General features: G+C 33.3%; 1 protein-coding gene across 1 annotated transcript in view; it reads right to left on the bottom strand.

Annotated features, from left to right (window-relative positions):
* The window catches only part of BRIP1 (BRCA1 interacting protein C-terminal helicase 1), a 180,355-nt gene that overhangs the window by 81,203 nt on the left and 73,209 nt on the right, over nucleotides 1-25,943 (bottom strand). Inside the window, exons 12-14 of the mRNA XM_038547960.1 lie at nucleotides 22,996-23,161; nucleotides 22,738-22,878; nucleotides 18,591-18,752 (exon numbers count right to left, since the gene is read on the bottom strand). Coding sequence (XP_038403888.1) covers nucleotides 18,591-18,752; nucleotides 22,738-22,878; nucleotides 22,996-23,161 — 469 coding nt within the window. The remainder of the gene's footprint in view (nucleotides 1-18,590; nucleotides 18,753-22,737; nucleotides 22,879-22,995; nucleotides 23,162-25,943) is intronic.

Here is a 25,943-nt window from a genome sequence, read left to right as displayed (position 1 = left end):
CTGCCTATGTCTCTGCCTCTCTCTCTGTGTGTCTCATGAAAAAATAATACAATCTTTAAAAAAAAATTAAAAAGGCTCGGTTGATTACTTTGAATAAGGCAAATCCATAACCTATAGAAACTTCAAATGTCTAAGAAAAAATATTTTAAACGGAATAATTTGGTTTCTTCTTCACATTAAGTGCAATATAGCTTAAAAATGAGAAACATAGCAAACTATTAGCACTGTAAATTTCTCTCAATATACAAACTTAATATTAAGTAATACTTATAAAAATTATAACTAGAGACTGAACAGAAACATTTGCATTTTATTCCTTTTCTGACATTTCAGTGGTCAATGCAAAAACGTTCTCTCAGGGAAAATGATTTATGCATTTTACTCATAAAAATATAAAAGAAAATCAGACTGAATTGAATAAAAAGATTCAAGTTGCTACTTTGGCACCAGAGTGCCTCTTTTCAAAATGATTTAATGGAAACTTTTCTATTCATAAAAAAAGTATAGAAAGTCTTCTACCCATAAAAATGATCTCTCATGGAGTTCTAAAGCAGTGGTGCTACTAGTTAAATGACAATAGTTAAAATAAAATTTATCTTATTGCAGGAACGATACTCTTCACAAAACTGTTACAATTTTTAGTAACTTTGGAAGACTCTGAAAGAAATGCAAGGGAAAAACATGTAGAATGACAACTTTCTCACTTTTATCCTTACATAAATGCTGCAGTTTTTAACCAAAGGAAATTCATTTTATTTCTCTCAGTGAAAGAGTACAGTTTTGAATAAATCACTCATTCTAATTATCCAGACATACAGGGAAAAACTACCACTATATTATTTGGAAACTTCTATCCTATATTTCTTCTATGAAAACCTGCAACTTCCTGTGCAATCTTTCCATTAAATTCTTTCACAAAAGTTGGCTGAACTCATGATTATAAAAATATTCTCTAAAAAATTTTTTTTTAAATTAAAACAAAAAAACTGTTTTCTATGACTTTGGTAATGCTATCCCCTCAGTCTAAAATACTATCCCCAATCCCATATCTATCACTGCGAATCTACTAACCTTTTTAAAAACTCACTGAAATAGCATTTCCTCTAAGAAGCATTGCTGATTGAGTCAATCAAATGTGATCTCTTCCTACTTTTAAACTCCGTATCACTTTTATCTTCCTAATGATTACAGATTTTGTCAACTACCATAGAGATTTGTACTAAACATATTTTATACCACTATCAAAACTGAAATCATCTTGAAGGGATAAGAGAACAAGAGCTCTTGTTCATTTTTGAATATTCAATAGGGCTTAACGCAGTCCTTTGCACGAAGTACACATTCAGTAATTATTTACTTAATGGGTTGAGTAAATAAAAATGCGGAAAAAAATAAATGTGAATAAAGTTAGTAGATTTTCCAGAAAGATCTTAAATGCAATTAGAGCAAGTTTCTCAATGTAAATAATTTTGATATTTTAAAGAAATTTAATTAAGAATATTGAAAGTTCCTTCTCAATACAGAAATAACATTAATATGCAGGGATTAGAATGTATTGATCTATGGTGCAAAACACAGGGATGTTAGCTTGTAGTTCTAAAATACCTGTGATTTAAGGAATCAGGAATATGAATAAGGAAGACTTAGACCAAGGGAGAATTAATATCCATCCACTTATATGTTCATTCAGCATCCATGGAGAACTTATATGTCAGTCATGATGCCTTTGCTACCTAACTGAATTTCACAAGTCTCATTTCACTTTAGTCAATCTTCTCTGCATATGCCAAGGAAGCAAACCCTGATTTAATGGTTCTTAACCTTTTTCTTACCCTGTTGACTTACCCTTGTATAGAAAGAAATCTAAGACAGCTCCCAAGATTTCTGCCTTCTGTACATATCCTGTATAAACTTCTCCCCTTTACTGTGAGTGGGATAAATATAAGTAATAAGATTTTACTCTCACAATTAGGTAGCAAAGATGGAAGAACTTTGCTCAGTTCTGTAATTAAAATCTCCCTCAACTGGTTCTGAGTTAATCAAGAGGGAGATTATCCTGCATGGACCTAGCTTGATCAGGTAAAATCCTAAAAGACAGATTATACCTATTATGAAAAGAGGTGCTCTTGTTGGTTTTGAAGAAGCTGCCATGTGGGTGAGAGAACCACATGGCGAAACAGACCTCAGGGCAGGCTCTAAATGCTAACAGCCATCTCCAATCAAAGCCAGTAAGAAACTGGGTGCTTCAGTCTTACAACCATAAGAACATAAAATCTGCCAATAAATTAAGGGCACTGGGAAGCTAATCTCCCTAATCAGGCCTCTAAGGAGACTACAGTCCCAAGTGACCCCTGATAGCCCTGTGAGATCCTAGAGGAAAACCCTGTGAAATCCTGAGGAAAAAAACCTAAGGTATTCCCAGACTCCTGATCCACTGAAATAATAAATGTATGTTGTTTTAAGGTGCTGAGTTTATGGCATTTAGAGTGCAACAATAGAAAATAAACGCTTCTATATGTATTTTTCAATCTTGATCCCAAATATCCCCACGAAATAAATTCTAATGTAAGCTCTCACATTTTCTGCATGTCCAATGTCAAACACATTCAAAATGAAAAATAGATAACATAATACATTTAATAATTCCAGTCACTCTACTGTGCAACAGTTGACAATAGTACTGACAAGACATTATTATAATGTGTTAGTTTGACCTTTTAAGTAAATTATACCTACATTCTGAAACACAGTTGAAAATACATTCTTTTTCTTTTTTTTTTTTTTTTTTTTACATTTTTAAAGATAAACTTACGACTTCCACATGAAAATCTTGGAAGTCAGCATACCCACCTTTTACCAAGAAAAAAGTGGAACTGAAAATCAGTGACTTTTCTTGGACACACAGAGAATTGAAATCAAAAGGCAAACTGCCACCCTAAAATCTGCAGACAGGTGAATATAGAGAATCACAGTCTACATCTGCTTACTTACAGCAAAGCCACTAAACCGTAAGTTGGTACGATAATTTTGATGAACTGCTGGAGGCACAGTGTATACTAGTGTTAAAGTGAGAAACTCCTAGGGCTCTGTCTTAAGGGTCCCCCACATTTCTGGAGTTACCTCCAGGAACTCCACCAGATTCTCAGTAAAGAGAAAAAAAAATCTCCTCTGTTTCCTGACAGAGGGGAGGGGAAAAGTAACCATTTTGAAATGCAAACAAGGCATTCCCCAAGACCCTCAATAAGGGTTATGAACTGTGGGGAATGAACATTACTGGAACCTTAGCTCCTTCTAGACTTCCTAAGGAGATGAGTAAAGAGATGGGAGACACATGTGAAGGTAACAGCCCAAGGACACAAGTGCCACTAAAAAGACTGAGACTTAATCACAGAATTAAGTCTCTTCCCCATACCTTAACATCATATCCACTGGGCTCCGGGATAATGACAGTGGATTACAACTGAGAGAGCTATAATAATATAGTATATATATTATATATATATATAATAATATAATATATATAATTATATATAATATAATATAATATAATAAATATAATATAATATAATAATATAATATAATATAATAATATAATCTTGGACCCTAAGAATGAGTGTTTAGGTACAGTAGACAGTAAAGCAAACCCACACGAAGAATTAAAGGGTACTAGTAAAGGTAACTTAAGTAACATAAGTAAATATGAGAGACAGCATAAGTGTATTTTTTGTAACACTTTTTATCTATTTGACTTAACAGACAACTACAAATGCGGTAAAATGAATCTGTGCTGATAGACATACATGTATAAATGGCACACTAGAAAATTAACACAAAGAAGGCAGTAATGGAGGAATAGAAGGGGGGAAAAGATGACATAGAGAAAACAAAAAGCAAAGTGACATATGTAAAAACTACCTTATCAAAATTACACTAAATGTAAATGAAGTAAAACCTTAGTTAAAAGGCAGAGGTTAGCAGAATGGATTTTTAAAAATGATCCAACTATATGCTGGCTCTAAAAGATACATTTTAAGTTCAGAGATACAAATATTGAAAGTAAAAGAAATATTATTTAATCATAAGAAGGAATAAAGTATTGATTCATCCTATGATACAGATAACCTTGAAAACATGCTAAGTGAAGGAGCTACACACTAAAGGCTACATATTATATGATTCCATTTATATGAATGTCCAGGAAAGGCAAATCCACGAAACACAAAAAGTAGTGGTTACCAAGGGGTAAAGGGAGGTAAGAATGGGAAGTGACTACTACTGGATAAGGGTTTATTTTTGAAGTAAAGAAAACGTTCTGTAATTAGACCATTAGTGGTGATAGCTACACAACTTTATAAATACACTCAAAACTACTGAATTCTATATTTTAAAAGAGTGAATTCTATGGTATGTGGATTATATCTAAAAAAAAAGTTTTTTATAGGGATGCCTGGGTGGCTCAGTGGTTGAGCATCTGCCTTTGGCTCAGGTCATGATCCCAGGTTCCTGGGACTGAGTCCTACATCAGGCTCGCCTCAGGGAACCTGCTTCTCTCTCTGCTTATGTCTCTGCCTCTCTCTCTGTGTGTCTCTCATGAATAAGTAAATAAAATCTTAAAAAAAAAAATTTAAATAACAAAAAAGAGACCAACTTCAGATTAAGAAAAATTACACTAAAGAAAGAAAAAATAATTAAGAGGCTTCTGAATTTTCCAAAATTCAAGATTTTGAAAAATTATAATAGGAATCAATTGGTAGAATAATTAGAAAATAAAAACTAGCTGAAAATTATGAATAAGAAAACTTTCCTCCTCTGTGCTAGAATACTAATTTAGAATCTTCTGTTTCAAACATAATTTTTTAATTGTGAAGAAATAATCACTCCCAGTATTACACACCAAAATTTTCAAAACATTTCCTGTCTTTAAGTTCATGTTTCATGATGAATGAATTTTTATTATAATATTCATTCTACATAGAAAAAAAACCCCTGTGACCCATTTGTTGTGTATCTTTTTAGACCCATATAGCATAATTAAGTGATATAAAAACTATTCCAAAGTAACATTTAAGTAGGTAATTTTTATTATAATAAAGCCAATGCTTTTAATTTAAAATTTTCATTTATTTAGATAATATACTTTTACTATGAAGCCATGTTACACCTGTCATTTTTAATAGTTTTTTATTGTTAAAAGATAAGGTAAATAAATATACACTAACAAGAGTATTATGATGAAAATCAATAGCAACGGTAGCAAATTAACTTCTAAAAATGAGTATCAGAATTGATACTCACTGGGTGTCACAGACTATCAGAAAGTAAAAATTAGTTAGAAATAGAAGATGCTTTTAAATACGATTAAGATAAAAACCATTAGTGTTCATTGTCGCCAATCTGTCTACATTAAGATGTATAAAAGTCTAGTACCTGGTTTCTTATCAAAGACTAAGTAGCCAAAGAAGAGAAAAGTGATAATGCTTATACACTTAGTTGATTCATCATCATGGTTACTGATCTTTCTGTGGAAACTGTTTACAATGTTATTATAATTAAATATGCTTTCAAATTGTGAATTATAGGTCTGTAACACAATGATATTTTATCAATAGTGCCTATTATGTCATAATTAAGAAATGGTATCTAATATTAGATGTTAAGAACATCCTGATCTTAAAGTGATCATCAATATACATATTATTCATTAATTAAAAACAGAATTTCATTATTTGGCTTGCCATTTTTAAATCTTTAAACATATTTCTCAAAAAAAACCATCTTTCTCCTTTTTAATTTTTTTTCTGGCTAATAATTTGCTTTAGCTGAATTTCTGCCTACCTCTTATATATAATTATTAAATATTCTAGACTTCATAAAGGTAAAGTAGAAGCTTGTAGGAAATGTAAACTATCACATAAGATTGATTACCTAAAAATTCATGGCATGTCAACTTGTATAAACAAAAATTCTAAACATTCATTTTAAAATTGAATTTGAGGGGCATCTGGGTGGCTCAGTCAGTTAAGTGTCTGCCTTCAGTTCAGGTCATGGTCTCAGGGTCCTGGGATGCAGCTCTGCTTGGGGCTCCCTGCTCAGTGCTGAGTCTGTTTTTCCCTCTACCTCTCCCCCGACTCGTGCTCTCTTTCTCAAATAAATAAATAAAATCTCTAAAACAAAAAACAAAAAACAAAAAAATCCCTGAATTTGAACTATATTGGAACAGATTTTATCAGAAGCTACTCATTGGATATCATGGAGCTATTTATATTGCCATATGAGCTGACCTAATGAAAGGCAGAATATATCCACTTATGAACTTTTGTTAAAGGGAAAGTATTAAGGGACCTGTTATATTGTTGGTTTAACCACCTTGTTTTCCTGAAGGATAAAAATCATCATGTAATAAAGACATACCATATTTCCATATAAAAAGATTTTATATTATCCTTTCCAGATAAACATTTTAATATATTTTCATCTAATTTGTGATGAAAATTTTTATTTTTCTGATGTTTTGTTGTTTAAAAATACAATTTTACTGATTATAATTTACATATAACAAAATGCATTCATTTTAAGTGAATAGTTCAATGAGTTTTAACAAATGCATGTACCCTAGAAACTCCCACCATAATTAAAATATGAAACATTTACATTTTCCTGAAAGTTCCTTTGTGCCATTATAGACTGAGTTTTTCTCACTCAAAATTTATATGTGATAGTCCCAATCTCCAGTATCTCAGAATATGACTATATTTAAAAATAAGGTCCTTAAAGAGGTGATTTTAGTTTTAAGGTTTTAGCTTTTATGTTTAGGTATATGATGAACTTTGAAATTTTTGGATAAGGTTATAAAGTGTCAGTGTTCATTTTATCCATATGGATATATATGTGTTCCATTTCCTGAAGAGAGTTCCACTTGTCCAATAAATTATCTTTGTCAAAAGCCAACTGACATGTGAATCTATTTCTGGACTCTACTCTGTTTTATTGAGAATATATGTCTATCCCTATGCCCAATATTTCTGTAGCTTCACAGGAAATCTTGAAACCAGTTATTTAAGAATTCCAACTTTGTTTTTACTTATTTTCCTAAATTTTTAAATAATTCGCACTTTTGTATGAATTATAGAATCATGTCAATGTCTTTAAAAAAAAGGCCTATTGAAATATTTACTAAGATTAGCTTGAATGTACAGATGAATTTCAGGATAATAGATAATAATACTGAGACTTCCAACTCATGAACATAGTATCTACTGGTATAGATTTTATATACACCAGCTTTAATTTCTCTCAGCAATGTCTTGTACTTTTTAGTGCATGTAATTTTTAGTGTTATTTGATTTTTAGTGTTATCTGAACTAATACTGTTTTAAATTTTATTTTCCAATAAACAGACATACAGTCTGTTTATGTATACAGTTGACCCTAGAACAACACAGGGGTTAGGGGCACCAACACACCTGCTTAGTCAAAAAGCCACATATAACTTCTGACTCCCCCAAAACTATTAATACCCTGTTGTTGAATACAAGACTTACCAATAATATGAATAGTCAATTAACATATTTTTGTATGTTAAGTGTATTATATACTATTCTTATAATAAAGCAACCTAAAGAAAAAAAATTATTATTAAGAAAATCAAAAGGAAGAGGGGGACGTGGGTGATGCAGTTGGTTGATTCTATTTCCCTCTACCCCTCCAGCTTGTGCTCTAAATTAAAAATCTTAAAAAAATTTTTTTTTAATTAAAAAGAGAAGGGGCACCTGGGTGGCTCAGAGGTAGATTGTCTGCCTTTGGCTCAGGGCGTGATCCTGGGGTCCTGGAATTGAGTCCCACATCAGGCTCTGTCTCCATGGGGAGTCTGCTTCTCCTCTGCCTATGTCTCTGCCTTTCTGTGTCTCTCATGAATAAATACATAGAATCTTTTTTAAAAAATATTTAAAAATTAATTTAAAAAGAGAAAATCATGAGGAAGAGAAAATATATTTATAGTACAGCACTGTGCTTTTAAAAAAATTGACATGTAAGTGGGCCTGTGCAGTTCAAACCCAAGATGAGGGGCACTTGCACTGACTGTCTCTAGATTGAGAACTTGCTACATTCAGTTATTAATTCTAGTAGTTTTTTTTTAATTCGTTAGCGAAAAAGTACATAATCATATTATCTGAGCAAAACCAATTTTACTTATTCTTTTGAAATCTTTGTAATTTTATTTCTTGTTTTTGTCTCACTGTAGTATATACAGTACAATGTTTATAATAGACTAGAAAACAGACATCTGTGCCTTGTTCCTAAAAGTGAGCAAAAAGCATTCAGTCTTAGAACATTAAGCAGGATGTTAGCTCTAAGTTTTTCACAGATTCTCCTTTATCAGATTGTTCTTTATTTACTAGAGGGTTATATTATGAATTGGCATTAAATTCTGCAAAATGCTTTATCTGAAACTTTTTAGATGAACATGTTTTTCTAACTTATTCTATTTAAGAATTTAATTATACTGATGGAGTTTTGAAGACGAAAGTATTATTAGCTTCCTAGGATGAATCTCACTTGGTCTTGATGTATGATCCTTTTTATATGAAGGGATTATATTTACCAGTTTTTTTTGGCCTGTGTTGGTCTACAGTTTTATTTTCTTGTAATATCTTGTAATCAGAGTTATACTTGCCTAATGACATAGGAAGTGTTCCTCCTTCCTTCTGAGTTTGGGTAGTATTGGTACTTTTTCTTGATAGAATTAATCAATAAAGATACCTGAGTCTACAATTTTCTTTCTGGTTTTAATACATACTCCAATTTGTTCAACAGATTTATTAATTTGAATTATCTAATTCTTGTTGAGTCAGTTTTGGTAATCTGTGTCTTTGAAGGAATCTATCCATTTCATATAAGTTGTTTAACTGCTTGGCATAAAGTTGTTGAAAATATTCCTTTATTATCTTTTTAATTCAATGAAATCTATGATGATATTCTCACTTAATTCCTAATGCTGGTAATCTTGCCTTCCCTTTTTATCCTGACCAGCTTTGCTAGATTCTATTAACTTTATTAATACATTTTAATAATGAGTACAGCTCTTTGTTTAATTCATTTCTATTATTTCTTGGTTTTCTATTTTATTGATTTTTGTTCTTCATTATTTTCTTTCCTCTATTTAGTTTGTTGTTGTTTTTTTCCTCAGAAATTTGGATTATGATTTTAAGAACTTTCTTTTTTTCTAATAAGCAGTAAAAGCTATAAGTTCTCTCTAACTTCACCTCTACTATATAAATCGCAATATATTTCCCTTATATCTCAATTCAAATATTTAGGAAATAATGGCTGAATTTTTCCCAGATGAGATGGAAGAAATGAATATACAAATCCACGAAACGTAATGAGTTCAATCAGAATTAATCCAAAGTGACTCAAAGATACTTTGTAATTAAACTGCCAAAGATAAAGAACAAAAACCTAAGAGGCCAGAAAGCAGTGGCCTCTGTTAAAGAAAAAAACTATCAGCCAAGAGGTACTATATCTGACAAAACTGTCCTTCAAAAATATTATGACAGATCCAGATAAACAAAAGTAGAGTTTATTACAGTAGACCTCCCTCTGAGAAAAGCTAAGATGAGGACTTCTTTGGAAATGAATGAACATAAAATAGTAACTTAAAATGGTATAATGAAACAAAGATCTCCACTAAAAGTAAAAACATGAAAAAAGATAAAGCCATTATTGTTATAATTTTGGTTTGTAACTCTATGTTAATTTTCTAAAGGATTTAAAAGGCAAATGCATAAAAAATTATTATAAATCTTTGTTGGACATACATGTATAAAGAAGTAATCCATGATACCAATAACACAAAGAAGAGATGGAACTGTTTAAATGTGAGGTTTTGTACATAAATGAAGTTAAATTGTTATCAATTCTAATCAGACTCTCACAACTTTAGGATGCTAATAAGTAATCCCCATAGTAAGCACAAAGAAAGTATCTGTAAACATACACAAAACAAAATAAAGCAAAATGTATAACTACAAAAAATCAACTGAACAATAAAGAGGGTGGTGATGGAGAAAATGTGGAACATGAAAGTTTAAAACATACAGAAAATAAATAAATAAATGGCAGAATAGATTTAAAAAGATGGTCCAACTATATATTGACTATAAGAGATTCATTTTAGATCTAAAGACATTAAGGTTGAAAGTGAAAGGATGGAAAAGCTATTCCACACAAATGGTAACAAAAAGAGAGGTAGGGTGCCATTACTAATATCAGACAAAATAGACTTTCAGTCAGAACTATTACAAGGGTCAAAGGATACTATATTTTGATGATAAAAAGGTCATTTCATGAAAAACATACATAACAATTATAAACATATGCATCAAAATTGTAATCCCAAAATTTATTAGGCAAACGATGGCAGAATTGAAGGGAGTAACTGACAATTAGGGATGTCTGGGTGGCTGAGCCACTGAGTGTCTGCCTTTGGCTCAGGGTATGACTCTGGGGTCCGGGGATCAAGTCAACATCAGTATCCTACAGGGAGCCTGCTTCTCCCTCTGCCTATGTTGCTGCTTCTCTCTCTCTTTCATGAATAAATAAAATAAAATCTTTAAAAAATAATTAAAAAAAAAGAAACTGACAAGTATATAATAGTTGGAGACATCAAAAGCCCACTTTTCAATAATGAAAAGGAATTGGATAGAGCTAAGAAAGGAAATAAAGAATTGGAACAGCACTATAATCTAGTTGAATCTAACAGACATGCACAGAATTTCAATCACAACAGAGAATACACATTTTTCCAAAATGGACACAGAACATTCTCCCAAAGACACCACGTAAGTGCACAACACAAGACTCAAAGAATGGGAGATAATATTTATAAAGCACATATCTGACAAGGGATTAATATCTAGAATATATTTTAAAACTCCTATAACTCAACAATAAAAATGACAAAAACCTGATTCAAATATGAGGAAAGGACTTGAATAGACATTTCTCCAAAGACAGACAAATGGCAAATAAGCACAAAAAACATCACTAGTCATTAGGGAGATGCAAATCAAAACCACAAGGAGATACCACTTCATATCCATTAAGATGGCCTGCTTCTCTCTCTCTCTGCCTGTGTACTCTGCCTCTCTCTCTATCTCTCATGAATAAATAAATAAAATCCTTAAAAAAAAGAATACATAGAGACTAGAAAACAGTAGAGGAAATCAGTAAAACCAAAGTTGGTTATTTCAAAAAATTAAGAAAATTAAGAAACCTTGGGCTACTTTGACTTTGGGTATGTGTGAGGGAGACTCAACTTACTAAACACAAAAGAAAGAAGAGACGTCACTACCAATTATACAGAAATAAGGATTATGAAAAATATTATAAACAATTGTATGTCACCAAACTCGATAACCTAGATAAAAAGGGCAAATTAAAAGAAACATACAACCTACAAATACTGAATCATGAAGAAATAGAAAATGTGAATAGACTTAAAGTTCGTAAGGAGATTGAATCCGTAATCAAAAGCCTTCCAACATAGAAAATCTCTGAGCCCAGTGACATCACTGGTGAATTTTACAAATCATTTAAAGACAAATTAACACCACTCCTACTCAAACTCTTCCAAAAAACTGAAGAGTAGAGAATATTTATTAACTTGTTCTATGAGTCTAGTATCCTGAGAGCAAAGACAAAGATGGAAGCAAAAGAAACTAGAGACAATCCATCAAAATCCTAGAGAAGAACACAGGCAACACCCTTTTTGAACTCGGCCATAGTAACTTCTTGCAAGATACATCCACGAAGGCAAAAGAAACAAAAGCAAAAATGAACTATTGGGACTTAATCAAGATAAGAAGCTTTTGCACAGCAAAGGATACAGTCAACAAAACTCAAAGACAACCTACAGAATGGGAGAAGATATTTGCAAATGACATATCAGATAAAGGGCTAGTTTCCAAGATCTATAAAGAACTTATTAAACTCAACACCAAAGAAACAAACAATCCAATCATGAAATGGGCAAAAGACATGAACAGAAATCTCACAGAGGAAGACATAGACATGGCCAACATGCACATGAGAAAATGCTCTGCATCACTTGCCATCAGGGAAATACAAATCAAAACCACAATGAGATACCACCTCACACCAGTGAGAATGGGGAAAATGAACAAGGCAGGAAACAACAAATGTTGGAGAGGATGTGGAGAAAAGGGAACCCTCATACACTGTTGGTGGGAATGTGAACTGGTGCAGCCACCTGGAAAACTGTGTGGAGGTTCCTCAAACTGTTAAAAATATACCTGCCCTACGACCCAGCAATTGCACTGCTGGGGATTTACCCCAAAGATACAGATGCAGTGAAACGCCGGGACACCTGCACCCCGATGTTTATAGCAGCAATGGCCACGATAGCCAAACTGTGGAAGGAGCCTCGGTGTCCAACGAAAGATGAATGGATAAAGAAGATGTGGTTTATGTATACAATGGAATATTACTCAGCTATTAGAAATGACAAATACCCACCATTTGCTTCAACGTGGATGGAACTGGAGGGTATTATGCTGAGTGAAGTAAGCCAGTCGGAGAAGGACAAACATTATATGTTCTCATTCATTTGGGGAATATAAATAATAGTGAAAGGGAATATAAGGGAAGGGGGAAGAAATGTGTGGGAAATATCAGAAAGGGAGACAGAACGTAAAGACTGCTAACTCTGGGAAACGAACTAGGGGTGTTGGAAGGGGAGGAGGGCGGGGGGTGGGAGTGAATGGGTGATGGGCACTGGGGGTTATTCTGTATGTTAGTAAATTGAACACCAATAAAAAATAAATAAAAAAATTAAAAAAAAAAAAAAAAAAGGAAAAATGGAGTCCCAGATCTGCCCACCAAACCTTAAAAGTTTATAATGAGGCCTTAACTGGGTTCAGTCAAAAAAAAAAAAAAAAAAAAGAAACTAGAGACAATATCTCTTACACATATTGATCCAAGATTCTTCAACAAATATAAGCCAACCAAATTCAGCAGCATACTAAAAGGATTATAAACCATGACCACGGGGGATTATTCCCAAAATTAAAAAAGAGTGGTTCAATATATGAAAATCAATCAATGTAATACACAGCATTAATAGAATGAAGGACAGAAACCACATGATTTTCAATTGATACAAAAAAGTATCAAACAAAAATAGTCAATAAACTAGGAGTTGAAGGTAATTTCTTCAACATAGTAAAGCAAAAAAAAAAAAAAAAGCAAAAACAAAAAAAACAAAACAAACAAAAAACATAGTAAAGCAATATATGAAATATCCACAGGTAGCATCACATCAATGGAACAAGTCAGAGATGTCAGTTTACACCACTTCTATTCAACATACTACAGTTCTAGCCAGAATAATCAGGCAAGAAAAGGAAATAAAAGATATCCAAACTAGAAAGGAAAAACTAAAATGATCTCTGTTTGTAGATGTGATCTTATAAATAGAGAGCAAAAGATTCCACCCTCCCTGCCCTCACACACCAAATAGAAAGCAATTAGATTCAGAAAAGTTGCAGGATACAAAATCAATACAGAAAAATTAGTCCCTTTCCATACAGCATCAATGAGCAATTGGAAAAGGAAGTTAAGAAAACAATCCATTTGCAACCGCATAAAAAAAATACTTAGAAATAAATTTAACCAAGAAGGTTAAAGAATTATACACTGAAACTACTAAACATTGCTGAAAACAATTAAAGAAGACATAAATAAATGGAAAGACATCCCATGTTCATGGATTGGAAGAATTAATATTATTAGTAATACTACCAAAACAAAATACAGATTCAATGCAATCCCTATCAAAATCCCAACATCGTTCTTTTGCAGAAAAAGAAAAACTCCATCCGAAAATGCATAAGGAATCCTGAAACTCCAAATAGATAACGCAATCTTGAAAAAAAAATTAGAGGATCTACACTTGCTAACTTTTTTTTTTTAATTTTTTTAATTTTTATTTATTTATGATAGTCACAGAGAGAGAGAGGGAGAGAGAGAGAGAAGCAGAGACACAGGCAGAGGGAGAAGCAGGCTCCATGCACCGGGAGCCCGACATGGCCAAAGGCAGGCGCTAAACCGCTGCGCCACCCAGGGATCCCTACACTTGCTAACTTTAAAACACTGTAAAGCTGGAGTAATTGAAACAGTAATGGCATAAGGATAGATTTATAGACCAAGGAAACAGAACAGGAAGTCCACTTGCAAGTCCTTGCATATGTGGTTAATGGGTTTTCAACAAGGGTACCAATAGCACTCAATGAAGAGAATCTTCTCAACAAATGATGCTGGGAAAATTTGGTATCCATATGCAAAAAAAAAAAAAAAAAAGTGGGCCCATACCTTACACTATACACAAAAATTATCTTGAGGTGCCTGGGTGTCTCAGTTGGTTGAGCATCCAGCTCTTGATTTCAGCCCAGGTCATGATCTCAAGGTCATGGGATCAAGCCCTGTGTCCAGCTCAGCACAAAGTCTGCTAGTGACGCTCTCTCTGCTCCTCCCCCTGCTCTCCTACTCTCTAAAATAAATAAATAATATCTTTAAAAATTATCTCAAAATGCCTAAAAGATTTAAATTTAACAGCTAAACTATTAAACCCCTAGAGAAAACATAGGGGGAAATCTTCATGACATTAGATTTAGCAATAATTTCTTGGTCATGACACCAAAAGTAGAGTAACAAAAGAAAAAATAGACAAATTTTTTAAAAAAGTTTTTTATTTATTTATGAGAGACACAGAGAGAGGTAGAGATATAGGCAGAGGGAGAAGTAGGCTCCCATGGGGAGCCTGATGTGGGGCTCAATCCCAGGACCCTGGGATCATGCCCTGAGAAGATGTTCAACCACTGAGCCACCCAGGTGCCCTGACAATTAAGTTGATCAAAATTTCAGTCTGAAACTTTTATGCATCAAAGAACACTAACAGAGTGAAAAGACAACTCAAAGAATGGGAGATAATATTTCTAAAGCATATATCTGACAAGGGATTAATATCTAGAATATATTTTAAAACTCCTATAACTCAACAATAAAAATGACAAAAACCTGATTCAAATATGAGGAAAGGACTTGAATAGACATTTCTCCAAAGATAGACAAATGGCAAATAAGCACAAAAAACATCACTAGTCATTAGGGAGATGCAAATCAAAACCACAAGGAGATACCACTTCATATCCATTAAGATGGCTATTATCCAAAAACCAGAAAATAACAAAGGTTGGCAAGGATGTAGAAAAATGGAAATCTTTATGCAGTGCTGTTTTCTAAAGATTTTTTTTTTTATTTACTCATGAAAGATACAGAGAGAGAGGTAGAGACACAGGCAGAGGGAGAAGCAAGCTCCCCACAGGGAGCCCTATGCGGGATCCGATGCTAGGACCCCAGGATCACACCCTGAGCCAAAGGCAGACGCTTATCCACTGAGCCACCCTGGCATTGCTCAATGCTGTTTTCTACAGCTAAAACCGACAGCTGGTGTGGAAAACAGCATGTTGGTTCCTCAGAGTTATACAGAATTATAATACAATATAGCAATACCATCTCTAGATATATCCCAAAGAATTGAAAGCAAGGGCGCAAACAGGTATCTGTATACCAATGTTCACAGCAGCATTACAACAGCCAAAAAGTGGAAACATCTCAAGTGACCACTGATAGATAATGGATAAACAAAATGTGGCTCATACATAAAATGGATTATTCAGCTATAAAAAATAAAATTCTGATACATGGTACGACATGGACGAACCTTGAAAACATTAAGAGAAATAAGCCAGATACAAAAGGACAAATTTGTATGATTCCATTTATATGAAGTACCTAGAACAGACAAATCCTTACAGAGTAGAATAGAGATCACGAGAGACTGCAGATAGGGACTCGGGGGAGCTACTATTTCATAGAGAATTTGTTTGAGATGATGCAAAAATTTGTAGAAACGGACAGTGTTTATCATTGCACAAATTGCAAATATATTTAATGGCATTAAACTACACTTAAAATGATACATTTTATGTTATGCATGTTTCATAATTTTAAAAAAAGAAATAGCAATAAATATCAGAGGAATAGATCAGAGATTTGAGAAGCCTCGGAGGTACAGAACTGAAAAGCAGAAGTGAGGTTGTTTTTTATTATCATCATTTTTATTAATTATGTATAAGAATTACTTTGATAACAAATTAATTTTTAAAGCTTAAAAAAAGAAATTATAATATTTCAAAAATGAAAAACTGGGAAACTTTTTTGACATGTTCTATAGAGAATTAATATCCATGCAATCTATTAAAAGTCTGTACAAATCAATGAAAAAAATATAATATAGACAATAAGAAAATAAAGAAGCAAAATCCCTAGAACTATCAATTCCACTATTTAATAAAAGAAACTAAAACAGAAACAAAATACTTTTGAAAGCTTATTTTCTGTATCTTCCCATTCTTTTTTAGTTGAAAAGGTAGAAGCAGAAAAATAATCCATTCGTTATACCAATTTATAAAACTGCTAAAAAGTATATTTAAATGTTAGTCTCTGTAGTTACACAATAATCAATCATCAACTTCAGTAACTATAAAAATACTGTGCTCAAAAAAAAAAGAAAATACTGTGCTAAATCTATTCCAAAAATTAAATTTAGGAGGTAACATTCCATTTATATTTAGAGTAGTTACTTTCTTCTAGCAAGTGATATACTTCATCTAAATATACTAAGAATTTAGAATATATATTTTTATTTATTATTATTATTATTTTTAAAGATTTTATTTATTTATTCATGACAGACACAGAGAGAGAGGCAGAGATACAGGCAGAGGGAGGAGCAGACACCACGCAGGGAGCCCGACGTAGGACTCGATCCCGGGTCTCCAGGATCACGCCGTGGGCGGAAGGTGGCGCTAAACCGCTGAGCCACCAGGGCTGCCCATAGAATATATTTTTAAACTACTGAGACTGGCTAACAAAAATTATGTTATTTGAAAACCAGACGATATGGTTCATTGTTCAACAAATAGTCTGTTTTCTTTTTCACTGTAACTTTTTCCATGACAATTATATTATCGTCTATTTTAATAACTTTATATTAGATTTGGTTTTCCTCTCTATATACAAAAAACAGAAACAAAAAAAAAATCCATACCAAACTGCTTCCTGGCATATAAAGAATCATTCTTACCATGTATTTGAAGCCTAGCAGAATATGAAATTGTTCATTTACACAACTGGGCATTTCCAGCTCACTTCTGGGATTGTGATTGAGATTTTACTTTTCTTTAGCTCTAATTTTAATTATTAGTTTTCCTTAACATACCTGTTTGGTGTAAATTTTCAGACTCTGGGATAAGTATTGCTTTCTATTAAGAATTTTTAAGATGTTTATGTCCATTTTATTTTTAGATGTTCTTGAAAAAAAAAAAAAAAGCCTGTTTAAATTTCTTCTGAAAGCAATTCCTTCAATTTATTACAGGACGACTAATTTACTGTCCCTGGCTAACAAAGTATGTGTCCCCTTCAGGCTGCTATAACAAAATACCTCAAGTTGGATAGCTTTTAAACATGAGAAATTTATTGAGTACAGTCCGGGAGGCTGGAAAATCCAAGATCAAGGCACCAGCATGGTCACATTTGGTGAGGGCCCTCTTTCTGGTTCATAGTTGGCATCTTTTTTCTCTGTCCTCACATGGGAGAAGGGGCAAGGTTTCTCTCAGGTCCTCTTTTACAAACACTAATCCTATTCATAGGAATTCTAACCTCATGACTTAAGCACCTCCCAAAGACCCCATTCCTACTATCACCATCTTTAGGGGTTATGATTTCAACATATGAAATTCTGGAGGTCACATTCAGACATAGCAGTATGTATATAAATGAAAAGACAATAGGAGAGCCAAAAAGTTATCAGTATTGCCACTCAATTACTTATGTATGCTACTATCCTTACGTATATAATTTCCTATGAGAAAAGAAAGGGGGAATACCACTTCTCTACATTGGAATTTAGCTTGGATTTTGATAAAATATGATTTTACTCTCAGGAATTATATGTGGTTTTAATGCTTTGAATATTAGGACTAACATATACCATATAACTCAATTTTACACAAGAAAATATTATTAAAAACCAGAGAGGTTAAAAAACAAGAAAAATATCTAGCCAAATACATGAAGTAAAAAAGATAAGTAACAAAGGAAGTCTGACTTTAGATTCAGATTAATGAAACATTCAGAAGTATAATTTATGAAAGTAAAGAATGCACTTTTTTCCTTCAACTGTGAAAAAATCCAGTTGTCCCTAAGAATAAAAATAACATACACATTAACAATCCTATATAACTAACACCACTTGAAGAAGACTTTTAGTCTCTTAGAGTTTCAAGTAAAACAGAACAACCAATATCTTAAACAATAAATAAGTAAAACAATGGATGATGCTTAGGAAGGCATAATTCTTTTTTTGCTTCTGAACTCTGGAAGTTTATCATGGTAATCCCACGTGACTTTTTTTTTAAAGGCAAAAGAAACAATAAATATTCCCGTACCTTGTAAGATGGCAAGAAACACAAAATTCCTTGGTTCACAGTCTGACACACAGATAACAAAAGTGCTCCCACTTCATCCTGGAATTCAAATGTTTCTGTGTGCTGGAAGGTAGCACAGAGATTCCGACCCTTGGGGCCTGACCCAATGGTGCCCACCCAAACCTAGAATATAAATATGTCATATTAGAGTCATGCCTACACTAGGGCAGGCAAATTAGCATTTAGTTGAGAGCATTTAGTTATGTATCTCAAGAAAAGATCAAGCAACACGTTTAGAGGAAATTTATTTTTAAACTGTTGGGGTTTCTCTATTACCATTAATTATATATAAATCTAATTTATAAAAATTTAACTTTAAATTTTACTTTTAATTTTACCACTGACAACTTATGATAAAACCATAAAGAGTTTTACTCTTTCCTCAACAACTTTGCAAAACTAAACACAGTAGCAAAATTTTGTGGGATGTGAACAAACGAAATGAGTAAATTAGAAGTGATTCCAAACTCTTAGAAATGAAGGCTTGTATGATCTGCTGTAGATAAGTCTCTAAGACTCAACTATGACAAGAGCTAGGTATATTCAACATGAATATACTTAACAAATTTACAAATTCACTGAGGCTCAAAGATCTACAATCCTAAAAAAAAAAATCAGACCCACCAATTTTACAGTTATTTCCTCTACATTTATACAGATCTAACTTTAGTATATTTAACTTGACTAAGAGACAGAAAAAAAACTTTATTTGTAATCTAAAGAGAAGAAAGACCTCAGATTGTTTAAGAATATAATAGTCCTATATTTTCAAATGATGCAGGAGATCGAGGTACATTTTGCAAGATGATAGCTGATGGACACCAGTTGGTTTCATCAACTTTTAAGTAAATGATTAACTAGTAAAGACAAACTGATATTGTTTCCTGACATGAGGCAATAAGAAGTAAGAATATTACCTATACAGTATTGTTACCAAACTGTTTAACATGAATCTTATCAAGAGGAAACAATCAGATAAAATCCAGACCATAAAACATTCCTCAAGATAAACGCTGACTTAAATTCTATAAAAAATGTCATGAAAGACCAAAAAAAGAAAAAAATGGGCAAAAAACAGTATTAAAGACTAGATATATAAAAGTGCAATATATAATTCTTGATTGGATCCTGGATCAAGAATAAATAGGTATAATGACATTTTGGAAATAACTGGAGAAATATAGACACTAATATACCAATACTAAATTTCTTGGATATGATCATGGTATCGTGGTTATGTAGGATTACATTCTTATCCTTTTTTAAAAAATATTTTATTTATTTGAAAGAGGGAGACAGGCAGAGGGAGAAGGAAAGAAGGAATCCAATCCCAAGAGTGGAGGCCTATGTGGGGCTCAATCTCATGACCCTGAGTTCATGACCTGAGCCAAAATCAAGAGTTGGATGCTTAACCAAGGTGAGCCACCCAGGTGCACCTTATGTAATTGTTCTTTAGAGACATGCTAAACTAATTAAGGGAAAAGTGTCAAGATGATGCAAATTACTTTCTTATAGTTTATCCAAAAAATGTGCATTATACATATATATCTGTATGATGTAACTGTTAACATTTGCAATATTCCTCTTCTGTCTCTCACATATACACATGCAAAATGATAATAACTTATGAATCTAAACGAAGGGTAAAAAGATGTTCACTATATTAATACTATTTTTTGTACCTTTCTAAAGTTTATAATTGCTTAAGATAAGAAGTTGGGGGGCATCAACAAATGAATGGACAACCAAAATGTGGTACATAAATACATACAATGGATTATCATCCACCCTTAAAAGGAAGGAAATTCTGACTCAGGTTACAACATGGATGGACCCTGAAAACATCATACTAAATGAAACAAGCTACTCATAAATAAAAATACCTGTGGTTCCATTTAAATGAAGTATCAAATTCATAAAATAAAAAAATAGATGGTAGTTACCAAGGGCTGAGAAGAGGGGGAAACGGAGACTTATTCAATGGGAAAAGAATTTCAGTTCTGCAAGATGAAAAAGTTCTAGAAAGTGGGTGTACAACAATGAAATATACTTAATAGGATTGAACTATACCTTAAAGAATGGTTAAGATGGTAAATTTTATGTTGTACATGTTTCATTATTTTTATTAAAATAAAAATGAGAGGTGCTTGGGTGGCTCAGTTAAGTATCTGACTCTTGATTTCAGTTCAGGTCATGATCTCAGAGTTGTAAGAGAGAGCCCCACGTCTGGCTCTGCACTAAGTGTGGGTCCTGCTTGAGATTCTCTCTCTTCTCCCTCTGCTCTACTCCCCTCCCTCTCTAAAGAAAATAAAAATAAAAATATTTTTATATAACAAAAATAAAAATACTTTTATATAACAAAAATAAAAATACTTTTATATAACAAAAATACTCAAAAAAGGCAAGAGTTTACTCTTTAAAAAGATTATTGAAGTGATAGACTTACACTGACACTGATTAAAAAACCAAAACCATAGATCCAGAGAATACAAATTGGCAATATCAGATAGGAATAAGAAAAACATGGCTACAGATGTTAAAAAGGTAATAAAACACTTCACCATAAAAAATAAATTTTTAGGGGATCCCTGGGTGGCGCAGCAGTTTGGCGCCTGCCTTTGGCCCAGGGCGCGATCCTGGAGACCCGGGATCGAATCCCACGTCGGGCTCCCGGTGCATGGAGCCTGCTTCTCCCTCTACCTGTGTCTCTGCCTCATTCTCTCTCTCTCTCTGTGACTATCACAAATAAATAAAAATTAAAAAAAATTTTTTTTAAATTGGGGGAAATATAATAGAATTCAACTGAACAATTAGCATTTTTACTATTATAATCCACTGACATTACAGGTTAAATGGGCTTTTGTATACTAGAGTGAGAACATAGAATCTATAACAACATTCTTATGAGAAAACATGTTAAATTTATTAATAACTTCCTATATTTTTGAACCTCTAAAAAAAGGAAACTTCAAACTATGGAACATAATAGCACTGGGTGTTGTATGCAAGTGCTGAACCACTAAACTGTACACCTGAAACTAATATGACACTGTATTAACTAACTGGAATTTAAACAAAGACTTTAAAAAACTGTGCAACATATCTTTTTACCTCACTACTATTTATAGCAATGTCTCTAAACAGGAGCATTCTGGCATTATAGAAAGCACAATTCTTAGTTACATAGGAGCTTCCTCCCAAGTGATTGTGAAAACCAAAAATGACCCCACAAATACACTTTGGTTGAAAACAACAGCTGTATGGGGTGCCTGGGTGGCTCAGTCAGTTGGGCATCTGACTTCAGCTCAGGTCCATGATCTCGAGGTCCTAGAATCAAGCCCCACATCAAGCTCAGTGCTCAGCAGGGAGTCAGTTTGTCCCTCTCCCTCTGCTCTTCCCCCAATCATGCTTGCTCTCTCCTTCTCCCTCTCTCTCATTTTTTAAAGAAAAAAAAAACACCTTTATAAAGAACTAGCATTGTGTTAGGCACACAGATGATGCCAAGTATGTAGCTAGCTGGTTTAAATTACGTCATAAAAAAGTAGCAGAAGGTAGATTGACAAATGACAATTCAAATGTTCCTAGGAAATTAAATAATATTTATGTGGTATTGTTATAAAAACATTAAAATCTTAAGTTATAGGACTCATAAGAGTACTTTTAGTTCGTTTCGGATATTCAACATATGCTGAACACTAATACCAGGTATCAAAGTACAGTGGAAGAATGGGGACATAAAAAGAATAAGGATATACCACTGTCTGTTGGAAAAGAGAAGCACATGAACAAATAATTATGCAATAGGAACCATGTAAAGACATTAAAATTTTTGCTTTCTTTTTAATTATTTTTAAAAACCTAAAACATATTTAAGAAACTGCAATATAATTTTAGCATCTAAAGTGTATATTTTTACTCATTGAGCTAAACAAATCAGTATTTCCTTTTGTTGACACTACCAAATAGCTGGCAGATTTTTCTTTAATTCTAAAGCTAAACTGTTGAATTTTCTAGCAGGATCTGTTAGTATTTCAGGTACTTTCAGTTTTCTTTATATAAAATTATATTGAGGTAAAAAAGACTGAGAGCCTCCAAAGAACATACTAACCTGTGAGTTATTAATGACATGATTAGCCTCCAGTTGGATAGTAAATGTAACACCAAGTTCTGATGAAAAGGATTTCATTGGTGATAATGTTCCAGATGTCAAAACAATCGTCAAAACTTTGCCATTAATATCTGAAAAGGCCTAAAAGGAAACAATATTAGAAACATAAACTCATCTTTATAAGAGTTCAACATATTTATTTAATTGCTGGTATTGAGCAAGATGACAGAATCTTCATTTACAACATGACCGGCTTACCACAGCTGGATTTAAGCACCAAAAGTTTAGCACATGAACTGCAGTTTTCTGTCTTAAATGTTTTTTATTTTTTGCTGGAGCAAAGAATCCATTTTTATCTGAAGTATCAGTCTGATTTATCCAAGAATAAGTCTGTTGAATAGCAACTTTATAATCATCTGCAAATCTGAATGAAAACAAAATGGTAAATTAATGGCAATTAAATTATATGAAACTTCTATAATGCCCCAGCTACACACAATATAAAAACTGATTAACTTAAAACTAAATCGAGGAGCACCTGGGTGGCTCAGTCAGTTAAAGCATCTGCCTTTGGCTCAGGTCATGATCCAAGGGTTCTGGGATTGAGCTCCACATCAGGCTCCCTGTCCAGCAGGGAGTCTGCGTCTCCCTCTCTCTATTATTTCCCTTGCTTGTGCACTCTCTCTCTCTAATGAATAAATAATGTTAAAAAAGAAAAACTAAATTGAGACTCCTAGTGTTTTCCCAAAGATAACATTTTCCCCATCAACAACCCCAACACAAATTAAATTCAGTACTTTTTTTTTTTAAGATTTTATTTATTTATTCATGAGAGACACAGAGACACAGGCAGAGGGAGAAGAAGGCTCCATGCAGGGAGCCCGATGTGGGACTCGATCCCGGGACTCCAGGATCATGCCCTCGGCCAAAGGCAGGCGCTAAACCACTGAGCCACCCAGGGATCCCCTAAATTCAGTATTTCTGATAGAAAATGAGCCATTAAATCTTACAACCAACTTCCTCTTTCAGAGATTAGATATCACATAAACATCTATCCCTTACTATTTCCCATCCCTATGTTCTAAAAATACATAAATCATGGCAGAGCCAGAATTAAGATCCAGGTCTCCTAACTCCTAGTCTAGAGCTCTTTGCTCTGTTTTATGTTATCAGCTACAAAACAGGTAAGTTATCCTTAAAGAAACTAAACAGTAGATTATACATTTTTATTATATGAGAAAATAAACGAGTTACAAGATTTTTAAGTTCCTTTAAAATATGGGTCTCAGACTCCATTAAGTCTTTCATAAAGGTACTGATCTCTGTGATCCCATGCAACTTATAACTTCTCTCAATAAGAGGTTTTGCACAAAAGAGCTATGCAAACTTCAGCTGAAACAGAATAAAATGTACTATTCTCTACAATCTCCTCACAATAATACTGACAGTTAATTTCACCCCTAGAGAGATCAGATCTCAAAGTTCAAGTCACAAACCCTACAATCTGTGGAGTGAGTTTTATAACAGTACTGGGAGCTAAAAACATTTAGAAGAAAACACAGGGGAAAATCTTAATGATACCAGATTTGGCAATATCTCCTGTATATACCAAACACACAAGCAACAAAAGAAAAAATAAACTGGACTTCACCAAGATTAAAAAACTTTCGTGCATTTGACACTATCAGAGAGTGAGAAGACAACCCTCGGAATGAAAAATACTTGTAAAACGTATACCTGATATGGGATTAATATGGAGAATATACAGGTAACTTTTATAACTCAACAACAACAAAAAACTCAATTCAAAAATGGGCATAGGACGTGAATAAACATTACTTCAATGAGGAAATGCAAATGGACAATAAAAATGTGAAAAGATGCTCAATTAGCCGTTAGTGGAGGGTGGAATAAATTGAAACTTGGTACAGTTCAAAAGCAGATACCACTTTATACTCATTAGGATGGCTATTATCCAAAAAGCCAGAAACAGCGGCACCTGGATGGCTCAGTGGTTAAGCATCTGCCTTTGGCTCAGGGTGTAATCCCAGGGTCCTGGGATCAAGTCCTGCATCAGGCTCCCTGCAGGGAGCCTGCTCTTTCCTCTGCCTATGTCTCTGCCTCTCTCTCTGTGTCTCTCATGAATGAATAAATAAAATCTTTAAAAAACAAAACAAAAAAAAAGCCAGAAACGAGTATTGGCAAGGACATTGAGCAACTATAAATGTTGTGCATAACTAAGGGAATCTAAAATACGCAGTTGCTATGGAAAATAGCATGTTGATTTCTCAAAAAGTTAAATACAGAATGACCGTGTGATCTGAAATTCCAGGTACATACCTGGAAGAATTAAAAGCAGGGACTCACAGATACTTGTATATCAATGTTCACTATAGCACTATTCACAATAGACTAATGGTGAAAATAATCCAAATGTCCATCAACATAAAAGGTATAAACAAACTATGGTATATACATACAGTGGAATCTGAATATTCAGCCATAAAAAAGAATGGCATTTTGATATATGGTACGACTTGGATGAACCTTGAAAACATTATACTAAGTTAAATAAGCCAGATGCAAAAGAAGAAATATATGGTTTCACTTTATAAGAGATACCTAAAAGGGGCAAATCCAGGGAGCTGAAAGAATGGAGGTTACTAGAGGTTGTGGGAAGAGGGAAATGGTAAATATTGTTTCATGGGCATAGAGTTCCTGAAGAAGTTCTGGAAATGGACAGTGGTGATGGTTGCACAACAATGTGAATATACTTAATGCTACTAAAAGGTACACTTAAAATAGTTAAAATAGTAAATTCTGTTATGTATATTTTATCATAAAAAAATTGGAACCAGATAGTACTATAATTTATTTTATTTTTTTAGATTTTTAATGTATTTATTCATGAGAAACACAGAGAGAGGCAGAGACATAGGGAGAGGGAAAAGCAGGCTCCCTGCGGGCAGTCTGATGTGGGACTCAATCCCAGGACCCCAGGATCACGACCTGAGCCAAAGGCAGATGCTCAACCACTGAGTAACCCAGGCATCCCAGTACTATAATTTAATAAGGGGTAGAGTGAAGGGAGTTGTTTCTCATTTTCCACATTTTAATAAATAGAGGCTTTATGCAATAAGAAGACACATTCTGACACTGGGAGAAACATATCTAAAACTATCCTTAAAACCTAAATGTTTAAGTTT

Source organism: Canis lupus, chromosome 9, assembly GCF_011100685.1.
Source record: "Canis lupus familiaris isolate Mischka breed German Shepherd chromosome 9, alternate assembly UU_Cfam_GSD_1.0, whole genome shotgun sequence".
Taxonomy (NCBI): Eukaryota; Metazoa; Chordata; class Mammalia; order Carnivora; family Canidae; genus Canis; species Canis lupus.
Note: the sequence above shows the minus strand (reverse complement) of the source record. Positions and strands in the feature narration are given on the sequence as shown.